Below are 16,257 nucleotides of genomic sequence, written 5' to 3'. Positions count from 1 at the left end.
CCGTACGGGCTGCGCGGCGGCGCGTCGGCGCGCTCGCTGAGCTCGGCGGGCGGCGCGCCCGACGACGAGCTGCCCGGCGCGCAGCCGCGCCTCATGGAGTCCATCGTCAGCCAGGGCAAGACCTACCTCGTCACGCTCAACAGGAGGATCGGCAGCGTGAGTATATACCGCTCTCAGCTTGGCTGGGGTCGCCGGGGCTGCCGTACGGGCTGCGCGGCGGCGCGTCGGCGCGCTCGCTGAGCTCGGCGGGCGGCGCGCCCGACGACGAGCTGCCCGGCGCGCAGCCGCGCCTCATGGAGTCCATCGTCAGCCAGGGCAAGACCTACCTCGTCACGCTCAACAGGAGGATCGGCAGCGTGAGTATATACCGCTCTCAGCTTGGCTGGGGTCGCCGGGGCTGCCGTACGGGCTGCGCGGCGGCGCGTCGGCGCGCTCGCTGAGCTCGGCGGGCGGCGCGCCCGACGACGAGCTGCCCGGCGCGCAGCCGCGCCTCATGGAGTCCATCGTCAGCCAGGGCAAGACCTACCTCGTCACGCTCAACAGGAGGATCGGCAGTGTGAGTATATACCGCTCTCAGCTTGGCTGGGGTCGCCGGGGCTGCCGTACGGGCTGCGCGGCGGCGCGTCGGCGCGCTCGCTGAGCTCGGCGGGCGGCGCGCCCGACGACGAGCTGCCCGGCGCGCAGCCGCGCCTCATGGAGTCCATCGTCAGCCAGGGCAAGACCTACCTCGTCACGCTCAACAGGAGGATCGGCAGTGTGAGTATATACCGCTCTCAGCTTGGCTGGGGTCGCCGGGGCTGCCGTACGGGCTGCGCGGCGGCGCGTCGGCGCGCTCGCTGAGCTCGGCGGGCGGCGCGCCCGACGACGAGCTGCCCGGCGCGCAGCCGCGCCTCATGGAGTCCATCGTCAGCCAGGGCAAGACCTACCTCGTCACGCTCAACAGGAGGATCGGCAGTGTGAGTATATACCGCTCTCAGCTTGGCTGGGGTCGCCGGGGCTGCCGTACGGGCTGCGCGGCGGCGCGTCGGCGCGCTCGCTGAGCTCGGCGGGCGGCGCGCCCGACGACGAGCTGCCCGGCGCGCAGCCGCGCCTCATGGAGTCCATCGTCAGCCAGGGCAAGACCTACCTCGTCACGCTCAACAGGAGGATCGGCAGCGTGAGTCTATAACTACATACACTACACCGTGGCGCTTGCTATATCGTTTATTTATTCCTCTCTCTCTCTGAATAGGTCGTTCCCCTCCCCTAAAATCTTCAAGTCCCAAAAAACTTAATACATCCATTGCATATCTGGGGGCAGTCCTCCCGTGAAGTTTGAGCTAAACCACATAAGGCTCAGTTGTAACCATCTTTTTTCGAAACTTTTTTTTTGCTCCTGATGCTTTTGGATAAAGTTAAAAACCTGAATTTTCTGCCACTAACAGCCGATAACATAATTTAGGTGTATTTAACATAATTTATTTGAACTATGTATTACTTAAATAATATAATTAGCAAATTCAAGTTCCTTCATTTTTATATTAACATTGACACTCTCTCCCTCCCACTTTCTTATTGAATGACTTGTCAATAATTATATTTATAAACAATGTGTAATAAAGTTGTCAGTTATATCTCCCTATCTCATCCGGGAAACTCAGATACAGAAGAAATTAACCAATTTGGTTATGCATCATTCTTTGGTTATATGCAAGTTTTTTTTCTAATTTCTTTTTCATTTGGAATTTTTCATCTTAAGGAGTGGTTCAGAAAAAAAGTAGCAGCACATTATGTGTATTTTTCATTTTATTTAGTTATAATTTTTAAGTAGCGCTTTTTGTAGTAATCCGTACATACTATTCTATACCATTAAATACATTCGTATTTAAAATAAAACTTTTATACTACATGTCTCCTAAGACTTTTTGAATAGCGTCTTTTGAGAGAATGTATTAGGTTGGTGTTTCTCATAAACATAGTTTTTTCTTTAAGTTTGATAAGCTACGTAATACATTGTTAAATTGTCTTATGTTTGATATTGCACTTTTTTGATTTGAATTCACTTTGAGGCAGTTACATGGTATTTCCATTTTTGTGTATTTGCGATTTTTAGAGAAATTTGTCTCTCATAGAAAAACCTCTGGCAGAGGTTAGATTTAGATTGGAGAGACTTCCTGACTACCGAAGATGAACTCCAGTTAATTGGTATAATTTATTCGTAAGATGATATTCCTAAACGCATACAACTAGTTGAATAAAATGAGAAAACTCAAAAAATCTGATAATGCTCAATATGATTCTATTGTTATTATATAGTATTTTATCTACGGATTACTGAAAAAAATAATCCGCTTAATAATTAGTAAAAAATAAAAAAAATACTGTACGGGATGCTTCCCGCACAGTCTTAAGATGATATAGTTGATAATGATAATTGATAATACTGCAGTTTCCACCGATATAATGATTTATTGATAACATGATAAAAATGATACAATTATTGAATACACTCCGCGGCGGTCGGACAAGTACTGTCTCATATAGGTAAAATAAATGCTGACTGACGGAAAGTGCTGATGAGCGAAATGTTAATCCTTGTACGGACCGTACAAATACTCTAGATAATTCACAGCCACTTTTTCACTGAACCACTCCTTAATAGCAATACAATGAAATGTTAATACTCTTATACAGGGTAACTACGGGCACGTGTTCAAGGGCGTGATGGAGTGCGACAACCAGGAGTCGGACCGCAAGGAGGTGGCGGTGAAGAAGCTCACGCGCAACGCCGCCGAGCGCAACTCCACGCTCTACGAGGACTTCAAGAACGAGCTCGAGATCATGAAGGTAATTATGAACTTTTCTGTTAACTCTTCGATGTCATTTATTTATTTTTAAGATTTTGAGCCCAATATAAAAGTTTTTAAGTATTTGTTGTAATATTACGTTTTAGGTTTGTTTAATAAATCAATATACAATTCTGATTTGGCTAGGTCAGGTACTTAAACTTTTAAAGAACTAATCGCTGTCCGTCTGTTTTGTATTCGGTTTTTGGGTGTCTTGAAGTTGCAGGACGATTGCAGGTCCAAAGTATACGGAACGTAAAGTGTGGTTGCCGATCTCTGGGTTAGGTATTAGATAGCAAGTTTGTCAAAAACATTTAACAAATCGAATTATAATCTACTCCTGCTAAAAACAACTTGAAGCAAACCAAACTAAAACGACGTTTCCCTTCCAGTCTCTGGTCCACGTGAACATCGTGGAGATCCTCGGCTACTCGTGGGCGGGCGGCGACGTGCTCATCGTCATGGAGTACCTGGAGGAGGGCTCGCTCAACTACTACCTCAAGTTCCAGGGCGACAAGCTGCGCACCGCGCACCTGCTCAAGTACTGCCTCGACATCGCTTCTGTGAGTACTAGGAGAATTTACCTTCTTCAATGTAAATATTTATTTTCCTTTTTTATTGTGGAACGTACCACATTACAATCTATACATTGTATATACAGATGTCAATCACAATGAAACAATTAAAAATTAATTTAATGAATTATTGTATTTAATTTACCTTCTAATTATATTAACACATTCACAATTCCAATTCATAAACTTGCAAATCTTATTGTGCCACGACATTTTCTTTATTCTATTTGCCCGCCTCGTAGATGTGTTTTATCATGAATATTCGAATTAGAATTATGTGGAATCCTTAAACCGTCATAAAATGCAATCACTAGAGTGTCGGAGAGACTGCGTTGATTCTGTTCTATTATTTAAAATAATAAATGGGTATATTGATGCCCCTAGCTTGTTGAAAGACATATGTATAAGAGTTCCAGGTAATAAAGAGCGCCGATGTCGTCACAGATACAAGCATTTATTCTCCATTCCATGTAGTAGAACTAACTATTCCAAAAATATGTTTATTAAACGAGCATGTGCCCTCTATAATGATCATAACATTGTAAAAAATGTAGACATATTTAATTGTACCATAAGTTCATTGAAAAGAGTATTCAAGACTAGTAGCATATAAATCTTAACGCGTATATAATAAGTATTATTATGTCATGTTTGTCGATACTTCATACTTATTCAAAAGTTGTTATAAACGTAGAACGTGTTTTACATTGTGCTTTTCACTGAGTGTTTTGTAAATCTGATTTCTCAAATTCTGTGTAACTTCTTACTATTTAGCTGAACCTAAACGTAGATAGGTACTTTTCGTGCTTCTATATAAAGATATGTTTAACAAACATGGAAACTATAGGTCTAGATTAAGATAAGAAACTGTAATAATATTTTTTTTTGTATGACCGTTTGTTTCATATTTAAATAAATAAATAAATAAATAAATATTGCGCACGGCAATAGCGTTCGATTTCTTCATGACTCCGTCATTTCGCGACCATATATTTATTTATTTATTTATTTATATATGTATATATGGGTCCAATCTGTATAGATTGGTCCCATTTTTGACAAATCAAATCGAGGGAACTCCTCAAATGTTAGTAAAGGCGTATATATATATATATATATATATATATATATATATATATAGTAACTTTTGTATTTTCATTTCATTTTTGAAGTGACATTTGATGAAGTGGAACGGTTGATGCTGATCAGAACGGAACTCTTCAACGGTGCACAGTTCACGTTCGGCGATTTATCCTCTCCGTTATATTTGTTTTAAGCAAGTTAGGTTTTCGAGACACATTTTGAGCTCGAGTTCTGATGACGGATCCATGAGAAATCGAGGGAGGGAGGGAATGTTAAAGGCATACATACATACATATAGTGCTTCATGTATTTTCGTCAACAAATCAAGCATTAAGTCACATTTTTATCAAGCTCGAGTTCTGATGATGGGATCCATGAGAAATCGAGGGAACTACTCAAATTGTAAAGCGTTTTTTATAGTTTTTATCTAAAAACTAAGTATTTGCATTTGAATACTGCTATTTGTTACGTTGAATTATGTGGGATACAAGTTTGAAAAGAAAGCAATTTTATATTGCACAATATGGGAGGACACGCTTATGGACCCGGGTACGTCCTTAAACTACGTCCAAAAGAGAGGTATGGGCATTGTGAATGTCATCTCGCTTTGTGTGGTAGGGCACAGCCAGCGGATGTCATTCCAGATCAAGAGCAGAGCCCAACTGGGAAAGTACCTGCACCTTACAGAAAACGGCAGCCAAATACATAGGCTACGGAGACTGCTTACCATCAGGCGGGCCGTATGCCTGTTTGCCGCCGAAGTAGTATATATAAAAAAAGACAATATTCTAAACTGCCCCCTTATCAACACTTATTTTCACAAACTTCCATTGAGCCTTAGGTAGCGCTTTCGCTTCAAGTAGCTTCATAGCGTAACGGCCTTCGATTCTTTGAGCTATCCACACCACTAACCGAATTACTATTTCAACAACACTGCTAGTCAAACTAAAGAACGATCTTTTCTAGGGCATGGACCACGTGTCATCAAAAGGAATCGTGCACCGCGACCTGGCGACGCGTAACATCCTCGTAGTGAACAAGTACCACGTGAAGATCTCCGACTTCGGCCTCGCGCGGATCTTGCCGCGGGAGGAGGATAACTACCGGCTCAAGACGCTGAGGCTTCTGCCCGTCAACTGGTCAGTGCCAAGTGGAAACTACAACTAAATAGTTTATCATCTCACGTTAAGGTCAATGTGGAGAAGACAAGAATTCTCGTATTTGTATACGTACGTCGCTCAGACATAGAGAGGAAGAGCTTTACTCCTTCTGCTCTACCGACCTTCTGTAAGTGGAGTATGTGGTGTATAAACGCAAGAGTTGAAAGCGACGAACGAGCTTGTAGACGGTCTTCCCTTATAGACGATCTTCACTACATTGACCATAGTATTGTTTATAAACACTTACTGATTCAGCGGTTCTTATGCATATCTCATCTATTTTGATATAAAAAAAATTAAATTTCATTTCCAACGAATGCACTGCCGTTGCACGGGCTGTTGACTGTTCTTGTAATCTTCAAGTGACCTTAATTAGTAGTACTGAATAAAAAATTCTGATTTATATAGGTACGCCCCCGAGTCTGCCGTGAAGCCGTACAGTTTCTCGACGAAGAGCGACGTCTGGTCTTATGGCGTGACGGCGTGGGAGATATTCACGCGCGCGGCCGTCGAAGTGCCCAAGTTCGACGACGAGCGCCCCCTGGAGAGAGCCTCTTGGTGAGTCTACGAGCCGAGTTGTTCATGTAGGTTACCTATGAAGAGCGACGACTGGTCTTATGGCGTGACGGCGTGGGAGATATTCACGCGCGCGGCCGTCGAAGTGCCCAAGTTCGACGACGAGCGCCCCCTGGAGAGAGCCTCTTGGTGAGTCTACGAGCCGAGTTGTTAATGTAGGTTACCTATGAAGAGCGACGACTGGTCTTATGGCGTGACGGCGTGGGAGACAGTCACGCGCGCAGCCGTCGAAGTGCTCAAGTTCGAGCCCCCTGGAGAGAGCCCCTTAGTGAGAACACGAGCCGAACAGTTCATTTACCTATGAAGAGCGACGTGTGTCCGTCCGGTGTGACGGCGCGGGAGATAATCACGTTCGCAGCCGTAGAATTTCTTAAGTTCGATGACGAGCGCCCCCAGAGAGAAGCGAGTCCACTAGCCCTTCTTTATTATTCATGAACGGCGTGACGATGTGGAAAATATGCACGAAAGCCTTATGAACAGTGAGTGCAATAGTTAATGTAGGTGCGCACATATTCGGTGGTAAAGTAACAGTGCAACAGGTGGACGTAACAGTGATCCAACATTTCTACACTAGTTCGCTATCCTGGCCATAAAACCTAGTAAAATAGTTTTCACGTCAGCAGCTGGAACAAGGGTAATTTGTTGTTTAAAAACAGTGAGCAAAATCGCATTTTGCTCACTGAGTGAGACAAAATAACATTCAAGGGACCTTTATATTCAAATGTCATTTCAAGGGCCTAATACAAGTTCGAAATATTTGGATTCTATTGTCTTTGTCCCTTTCACGTCATTAGCAAAATGAAAGAGACAAAAATAAGTGCATACGTTATTCAACGGTATATTGACGGTTTATATTAGACCCCCGAAATAAGACTGCATCATTCCAAAACACCCTACGAGTCCTCAATGGTAATAATTAATTAATTAATGAAATAAAAGTTAAAAGTTTAATAAAAACACCATATTTTACGTATTTTAGTATACAATCAAAACAATGAACTTAAAAAAATACGCAATTGTTACGCAAAGTAAATAGTTCTACTTTTAACGACTTTTACTATAGTTCACAAATAGTTGTATCTACAATTCGGACCGTATCTTAAAAAGTTTTTTTTTTTTACAAAAAAAGCTGTTCATTGAACTGTCAATTGATGTTCGTTACTTCATTATTTCCGTATTATTTTATTGAAATTTCTTTCGTTTTGTTTTATTGAGGTAATTACGAGTAAACTTAATTGTTAGAAATAGAATACCTCAAGAAAACATTTATTCAGGTTGTATTTTTACCTTTCAAATATGTTCACACTGCTGTCGTGAAATTTTTTGTGTACTACACGAGATCAAACTTATTTACATCTCGTGTGCTTTTGAGTCCCTTACTACGCTCAAGATTCTAAAAATATTATAGAATCTTTCGCTTGCACGGGACTCAAAAGAAGAAATATCAAACTTTGCTCTCTTGTTGTACAAATAACTATTTGATGTTTCATCCAGGTTGATATTATCTACCAGTGTTTGAAAGCAAAATTAAGTATAGGCATTTTGATAAAAACTCTAGTTGCATTTACACGAAAACTCTGTATATAATTTGTTTTAAACATCTATCTTTAAATTAGTGTTTACATTATTTTTCTGTAATTACGTTTGAATTATGCACTGTACAATTCCTCTTTACTTTAACACCAGGTTAATTTTGTCAATGAAAATATGACAAACTTTTATTGAACAGCCACTAGAGCTTAAAATATCGCTACTTTACAATAACTGGATTTATAACATCAATTTTCACGCTTAACGTGACCTGATAAAGACTCGTGTAATAGCTATTTGCATAATGAGTATTATAACGATATGAAATCAAATAACTTTAAATGTAAGCTTACTGGGTAAACGACGTAATATTGTTATTGGTTATGGTTTAATAACAGTGAATTTGTCGGTTTCCACCAGAGAAGGGCCCTTATGCTTTATCTAAAATAAGGACCTTTTTATCAAAATTGGTTACTTGACCGGTTTTTTTTAATAATGTCAATCGATCTTGATTTTCCTGGGGATCAAATGTCTATATAGGTCTCGTGGCATTTAGGCCCGGGATCGGAAACCGGTATTTTTTGTATGGGAACGAAAACGGTATTTTTTCGTTCTTTGTTAAGTATTTAATTTATAATCGGGCAATCTAATAATATGAAGTCGTTATCTAAAAACACAACTGAGTCCTACATTTTGAGTATAAAATAAACCGAAATATATGGTTATTTCGTTGTTTTTGCAAAAAACCGGTTCCGATCCCTGATTTAGGCAACACAAAGGTCAGAAATGAGAGTTAAAGTCTGACGCTCGCACTCGACGATTGAAACGCCTCTAACAAAATGATATTGTAATGTGACGTCACATTACATTAGTCTGACCTAAATGTATGGAAGATCAAGACCGTGAAATATTGCGCTTATATATATAGTTGTCATACAATTTATTTTTCAATAAAATTGAAAGAATCGAATGGTACCATTTTCTTTTTTCTTTTTGAAAAAAAAAAAATACTTTTGAGATTGGAGCCTTGTATTTTTTTATTATCTCAATAAGTCTTTTAAAAATTCCACTATTTTAAAATGGATAGCTCATTTTATATCCATTTAGCTAAATGTTGTTATAATATTTAACATGTGTCAAGTAACCAATTTCTACTGGAACTTCTGTGATGGAAAGTCACATTTGGTCATGCGATATCCTGGGAGTGTAGGATCTAGTGTAGGAACCTTAAGGTGCCACGCGTTCCGGTATTTGTTTTGTTGTTGAATTGTTCCTTTTAGTTAGTTTTAACAAAAATAAAATTACGCATTTTTTCGAGTTTCGATAAAGTTACTAGACAATAAGGCCTCATTCAATTGTTATTCATATTTTTTGCAACTGTATTATGACCCAAATGTGCTACCATTTTTCAAAAACTCTGCTGCTGCACTGCATCTTAAGTTATCGTCTGGAAGAGTATATCTTGTTTTGTTACACCATATAGAAATGTAAACCTGTTACAAATAGCAAAGTAAAATTTTTTTTTTGCGTTTGACTCAGTTTCCCCAACCCGAAAGACTGCCCCTGGGAGCTATACGAGCACCTCATGAAGATATGTTGGAAGCTGGACCCCAAGCAGCGGCCGACGTTCATCAACCTCGTGCACACCTGCAAGCGCTTCATGGAAGAGTACAAATGAGTTACTGCGCCATACCTGCGCCGAAAAGGTAAAGATTAAATACATAACAAACATAGGGGTCGCCTATTAGGATGTACATATAACCATAGGCAATTGAACAAATAGCACCCTCCATGTTACATTGAATAATTATTAAATGTTTTAATTTATTGCACATCCAAATAAGTTTTTTGTAATGCAATATTTAATACACGATTATTATGCGTAACTCAACAGCATTGTCACTGGCATTGAACGTGATAAACACTTTTATTTAGTGGTGCTGTTTTCTGATTGCGTAAGTGCTAAACGCCAAAGTTTGACAATCGAGTGTCTAAAATACAATATATGGCTATTACCAAAGATAATTTGAAAGAGAGGTGTATTGTCAAAGTAAACTTTGTATCCACAGTAAATTTACTGCCATCTTTCGACACATTATTCTTTCACTATTAAATTTGTTTAATATCAAAAAGTGGCGCCATCGAACCGAGCATAGCCCAAAGGTATGGCGGCATCTTTTCGAGCGATGGCACCATTGCTCGGTTTTAATCATGTGTCTAAAGATGGCAGTAAATTTACTGTGGCTACAAAGTTTACTTTTACAATCCACCTCTTATTCAAATTCTCTTTGCTATTACTTACGCGCACCCTTATTTGTTTTACTTAACACATCTAGTTCAGTTATCTGTTGAGTAGGTCAGGTAGGTCAAGGAGATTAATGCGGCCGCCATACTGACTACCGAACTAATTGTAGTTGAGCAACAGCAGCACTTGAATTTTTATGTACATATATGACAAAATTTGCCTCACTTGCCATTGGAAGATCGGTGTTCTTATTTTGAGTGTACGGGAGGAAACGTGCAATATGTAAATATGTTTGTTTTATCATATAACCGCTCTAATTTTATATTTTAACATAACACATTAAATCATCTTTTGGTTTGTTAGATTCTGCTCTGAAGTCGTTAAGGACAGAATCAGAAATGATGATATTGAATGAAACGTCGTCTAATGGACAAGTCGTAAAAGCTGTTGCTCACAAAAATGACACAGCAACAGAACAGAAGCAGCTCACGCAAAATTTGCTGCAAATTACCGGAGATAAATCGAAATTATAGTGTTTTTTGTAATTTGAAAATAACGTATTTCGTGTTATTGTGTCACTTTCATCAACGACTAAACGGGTAAATCGTCTTTATCATGTATGTTATGTTGTATTATATATTGCAATAATGATGCGATCATATTTTAAATCGCACAACGCGTGTTTTAAATTATACAATTTCATAAGTAATGATCATATTGTGGTTCCTGAAAGCATTTTCATCTGTATCTTTTTCATAGTTTCGTTTTATACTTTGTATAGTCTTATTTATTAGTAAGTGATTTTACTCAATTGTTTTATTGATTTAATGAGAGAAAGTTGGTGAGAAAATGGTTGCAATATAATTTTAATATTTTATAAGATCTAATTGTTAACATAATTTTAATATTGACTCTAGTATGTAGTTTATGGATTGATGGCTTAGTGCTTTCGCTGCTTTCGATATTGGTCAAGTTAAAGAATAATTAATCGCACCGCACCTATGCCTTAATTCAGTGTGCAGAGTAGCCTACTTTTTGGTCTTTTCCCTACAATTTCCACTTAAAATGGAATAAAGTCTAATAATTCATTATAAGCAACGAAAAAGAGTATTCGTTATCCATCATATTGTCACCTTTATTTATTTTCAGTTGAAGGCAGAAGTATTACGAGGCTAGGCCACGGTCGCTTCTACAAACTAACGTAGTCCGCATTTTCCTCTCTGGATAGGGACGGTGAAAAGGCCGTGGCCTATCCTCTTAAATAGCAAAATCAACAACTGGACTGCATTTGCCAAGTGTCATGTGTAGTCTAAGGGATTAAAACAAAACTTTTATTGCAAATGTGTAATGTGTATTTGTTTTGTTTATAATAGGTTAGGTATTTACAAATGAAAATTGGCAGCCAGAAGGGCGATTATTGTTTTATTATAATAATCATACCCCGGACAGACGGGAGCAATTTAGGTTTGATAATAGTGCAAAGGCAAATGAAAGTTGAAAATCAAGCAGATATGTCTGCATTATTATTTAACTTATTATTATTCATTTGACATGAGACATATCTGCTTGATTTTCAACTTTCATTTGCCTTTGCATAATTGTCAAACCCTAAATTGCTCGGTCTGTCCGGGGTACGATAATAATAAACAAACAGCAAAAACACTCCAAATGCGCAAACATAGTAACGTATACTTTGGTGTAATATCAAGTCAAAGCGTCACGAGAAATGGAATAGAAATACCTGATGCATCTAATGAGACGGACATCTGTCAATTTATTCATGATTTTTCTAGGGAAGGCTATGTAGCTCAGATCGAATCTTGCATCTAATATGTTCTATGTCTGTAATCTAGTGTTGAAGCAGCAGAAAGTACCTAAAATAAACAGGAAATGTTTGCTTAAGAGCTTGGATACTGTACAAATTATGTAATTATTGAACTACTAAGAATACGTTAATTATTAAATAGGTACGCAATGTATGTTTTGAGAAACTTATTATAGACTAGAACCCTCAGTACAGAGAAATAAAAACGACAGGTATATTTTCAATGGTAATTGAAATGATATTTAAATATGTTCTGGAAATCATTTAGAACAAAGGATTATTACAAAACCCCTACAATCCGAGGAGCTTGTGTGCAATTGTGTTTTAAATGTTTTAATGTTGATGAAGAAAGTATGCTAACACGATTCATTAGTAAACCCGCGACGTTCTAGTTTATGAAAAGTTTCTTATGTACTATTAAATTTTGCTAGTCCCAACTGTACTAGACAAATCGCTGCAGTCATCGTAAGAATAATTTTAACCACATTTTACCCTCATAGCGTGATCAGTCTGAATTTGCATTTGCTAAGAAAACAATCTCCGTTTACTGACTCCGTTGACTTACTTATGTCGTGTAAATTCAACTTTTATCCTTAGAAATATTTTTGTTTTACGCAAATACGCCGAATCTGTACGTAAAATCTGTACTGTAAGATATAGTAACGATGATGTTGCAGAAGTAATTGCAATTGTCTTAATGATGAAATTGTCCCAGAAATTAGCGATGTAGCAAACGTCAGACTGGTCACACTAAATAGAAATAATTATACCAAAGATGTTATGAAAAGATCATTTAGTTACAAATATAGTTAGAACAATTTATTTTTAAAATTATATTAAGTATATTTTTAGTACTATAGTTTGCAATGCTGCAAATTGCTGATGTCGTGGGAGTTATTATATGTTAGATAAGCTTTAAAATGTAATATTTAACGTAAGTACGTTATGTCGAAAATTGTATGACCTTCATTGCATTGGTCAACCATTAATTATTGCAAATTTTTAAAGTACTTTGAAAATTGACAAAGTGTTATCGGGATTATTTAGAATTTTGAAGCAGAGACTGAAATAAAATTAACAACGGTGCTAAAAGTAGCGCAATTTGGGCCTTATATACATTGTTGATCGTTTCGAGGTTTAGAGTCGAAGTAAATGAAGACGCGGTAAAGATCTTCGCGGGAGGGGAGGCGATGTTCTTATATAACAAGTGAGCTATATTATGAATTTCTAATATATTTGTTGGTAGTAAGTTGGAGATAAAAATGAGTTCGAACGAATTACATTCGAGCCTAACATTAATAAGGATCGCTGTTAGGGACAACAGAAGCAGAAAGTCGCAGTGAATCGAATGCTTTTTTAAGGATTTAAGAGAAGGGAACAAAAGATCTCGTAGCCTTTAGTTGGGTTGAGCTGATATGGTCATTATTCGCTAGTATAGCAAACGTTTTGAAATAATAACAGTTTTTATCTACACACATATCATAAACCCTCTATGATGCCTTCAAAATCCGTAAATAATGGCCAACATTACGATAAACTGTTTTGTTACAACAAATTTCTTATCTGTGATAATATAGTTATAGCTTCATAACTACATCAAAATCGATTTGATTATGCATTCAAATTTGGAATATCTCTGAAAAAAAAAAGAAATTCGATTTGACCCCTATTCTAATATGAGTCGAGATGTCTTTTTGTTCGAAATGAAATGTCAATTGCATACAATTTTGACATATCTCTCATGTTACTTTGTATCGAATAATACGGAAATAGGCCCCCGACTCTAGTTTGTCTCTGAATTAAAAAAAAACTATATGTGTAAAAAATTTCATTTACCGTCTTTTCACGTACAGTTTATCTTTTAATTAGTTTTAAGGTGGTTCGACTAGGTTACCCAAAGCTTAAACCTCACTAGATGGCGCCACAATTGCAAATTTTGAGTTTTAATTTTTTTGTAGAGTGATCTTGGTATTTCTATACTGTAAATTATATTTAGCGCACTCTTTAAATAAATATTGAACTATTACAACAAACATTGAACACTTCATTGTACAAAAACTACCCCTTAATGTCGACAGAATGTTTCTTGACTCTATTTCTAAGTATCACTCACACATTGAAACAGTCTTACTGGGATCCTTGTAGTAGACAATTTTGCACAGCGTGAGTAAGCTTCAATGGCGTTGCGGTATGTACGTGGAAATACATGCAAGAGGATGTGGGTTCGAGACTCATTAGACAATTTTTTGTTATCAGTATTATCAAGTACCTATTATTATTAAATTATTTTATGAGAAATATGAGCGTTTTCCATGAAAATATTAAAAATCTGACTCTCACACATCATGATATTTTTGGGTTCTTCCAACTCAGAATCACTAGCATAATCAATCCTCGTGCTAAAAAAACCCGAAAATTTGTATTGAAATTTTAGTTTTACATTGTAATTTCTTTCACACTAAAATGTGACGTAATGGTATGGATATTTTAGGATATCTTTTTTTAATGCTAGGGTGGAGAAGATTCTAAGTAGAATGAACCTAAGAAAGTCTAAATTTGTAAGTCAGATTTTCCGGTATTTTTTTTCAAAAAAAACGCTGTTTTGTTCTAAAATTAAAGCAATCCCTTACTGCCCAGCCTTTAAAAAAGTAGGTACTATTTTACAGTAGAATTAAAACATTTTTTTACGATACATTTAATTAAATTACAGTGAGTTACAAAATTGCATGGCCTTCTATTTATAACCATTATAAAAAGAAATAAGATATTTACCATGTTTGTTTATATTATTGATTTCCCGATATTTTGACACAACTAGAAGTTTCACACAATGCCTAGAGATAGAAAATTATTTATTTATTTTATTTATTGTCAATTTCATTCAACGGATCACATCATATCCAATTTATTTTCTACCTAGTTGATTATTAAATTCTGTTACTGCAATAATCTTTATCTACATAAAATATACCAACGAAAGTTTAAAAAAGTATATATTAAAATGAAGTACACAAAATCAGGAATTACATATGACAATATCATTCAAAATCGCCTCCTCTGGCCTTGACACAGGCCCTCAAACGACGAGGCCAGTCATCAATAGCGGCACGCACGATTGTCATGTCTAATTCCGTCACTGTCTTAACTATGGCCCGCTTGAGGGAGTTAAGATTTGTGTGGGGTTTAGCACAGGCTTTCTCCTCAATAACCTGCTATATGGCATAATCCAGGGGCTTAAGGTCCGGGCTGGAGGACGGCCAGTCTTCGTGGGCAATAAAGTCAATTTTGTTCCTTCGAAACCAGGCTTGAGTTGTTTTTGCCTTATGTGCAGGAGCTGAGTCCTGTTCAAAGATCCATGGCTGGTTTTGAAATAGGGTGTGGCTTAAGGGCTTCACTATTGGTTCGAGAATGGTTTCCAGTTTCCGGTTTTCACACTTTTTTCACAGAAATGAATCTGTGTTAGCCCTGAGTATGACACACCCAAAATCTTGTTTGGCGGGTGCCCACATTTGTGCAACGCAATAGGGTTGTTTCCATCTACAAATCTTAGGGCATAATTGTATTCTTTTGGATTATAAGAACATGTTAAACTGCTTTTAGGGGACCTGTAATGACCATATTTTTATAAAAATTGAATTTAAAATAACTTTTGGCACACATCACGTGACCAAACTCGAAACGTCATTGAAGATTCTGATGACGTCACAACTCTCGGATTGACACTGTTGACAGTTAGGCGATTAACAACAAATGACAAATATCAGTTGACAGTTCGTATCTTCTACGTATGTATGTAGTTATGTGTCAAACCATAAACTGTGACGTCAACAATTTTCAAAGAGCGTCTTGGGCGCGAAAGCATCTGTCAAAATATATTTTGTTAATTTAACATATTTAAAGCCGTTTTTAGTATAAAAGCTGAATTTTAAGGCAACTTTTAGTTAATATAGAAAGTAATACAAGCGTTTCAAAAAATTGGAATATGATTCTCTTTTAGGCCCCAATTCATTATAGATACGACGAGATAAGAGTTATGTGTGGTATATAATTATAGCTCACAAATCCACCACATTATGTCATTTTTTATTTTTTCGGTAGCATTTGTTTTAACGGAAATAAAGAGGTTGCAAATCGAGTAACAGAACTTCAGAACAGATATCATTTGATATTTACCAGTCGCTTTTCGGTGAAGGAAAACATCGTGAGGAAACTGGACTAATCCCAACAAGGCTTAGTTTTACCCTCTGGGTTGGAAGGTCAGATGGCAGTGGCTTTCGTAAAAACTAGTGCCTATGCCAAATCTTGGGATTAGTTGTCAAAGCGGACCCCAAGCTCCATTGAGCCGTGGCAATATGCTGGGACAACGCTAGGAAGAAAGAAAGAAATCGAGTAACAGAACTTAGTAACCAACTAGGTATAATAGTTATGATGTAAATGT

At 37.9% G+C, this 16,257-nt stretch overlaps 1 protein-coding gene across 1 annotated transcript in view; it reads left to right on the top strand.

Moving 5' to 3' along the window:
- The window catches only part of LOC133527677 (tyrosine-protein kinase hopscotch), a 54,076-nt gene that overhangs the window by 34,338 nt on the left and 3,481 nt on the right, over positions 1 to 16,257 (top strand). Inside the window, exons 18-22 of the mRNA XM_061864793.1 lie at positions 2,674 to 2,826; positions 3,218 to 3,388; positions 5,450 to 5,622; positions 6,052 to 6,201; positions 9,289 to 13,695. Of these exons, the coding sequence (XP_061720777.1) occupies positions 2,674 to 2,826; positions 3,218 to 3,388; positions 5,450 to 5,622; positions 6,052 to 6,201; positions 9,289 to 9,427 (786 nt within the window). The 3' untranslated portion in view covers positions 9,428 to 13,695. The remainder of the gene's footprint in view (positions 1 to 2,673; positions 2,827 to 3,217; positions 3,389 to 5,449; positions 5,623 to 6,051; positions 6,202 to 9,288; positions 13,696 to 16,257) is intronic.

Source organism: Cydia pomonella, chromosome 18, assembly GCF_033807575.1.
Source record: "Cydia pomonella isolate Wapato2018A chromosome 18, ilCydPomo1, whole genome shotgun sequence".
NCBI lineage: Eukaryota > Metazoa > Arthropoda > Insecta > Lepidoptera > Tortricidae > Cydia > Cydia pomonella.
The sequence above is the reverse complement of the archived record's forward strand: the minus strand, read 5'-3'. Positions and strand labels throughout refer to the sequence as shown.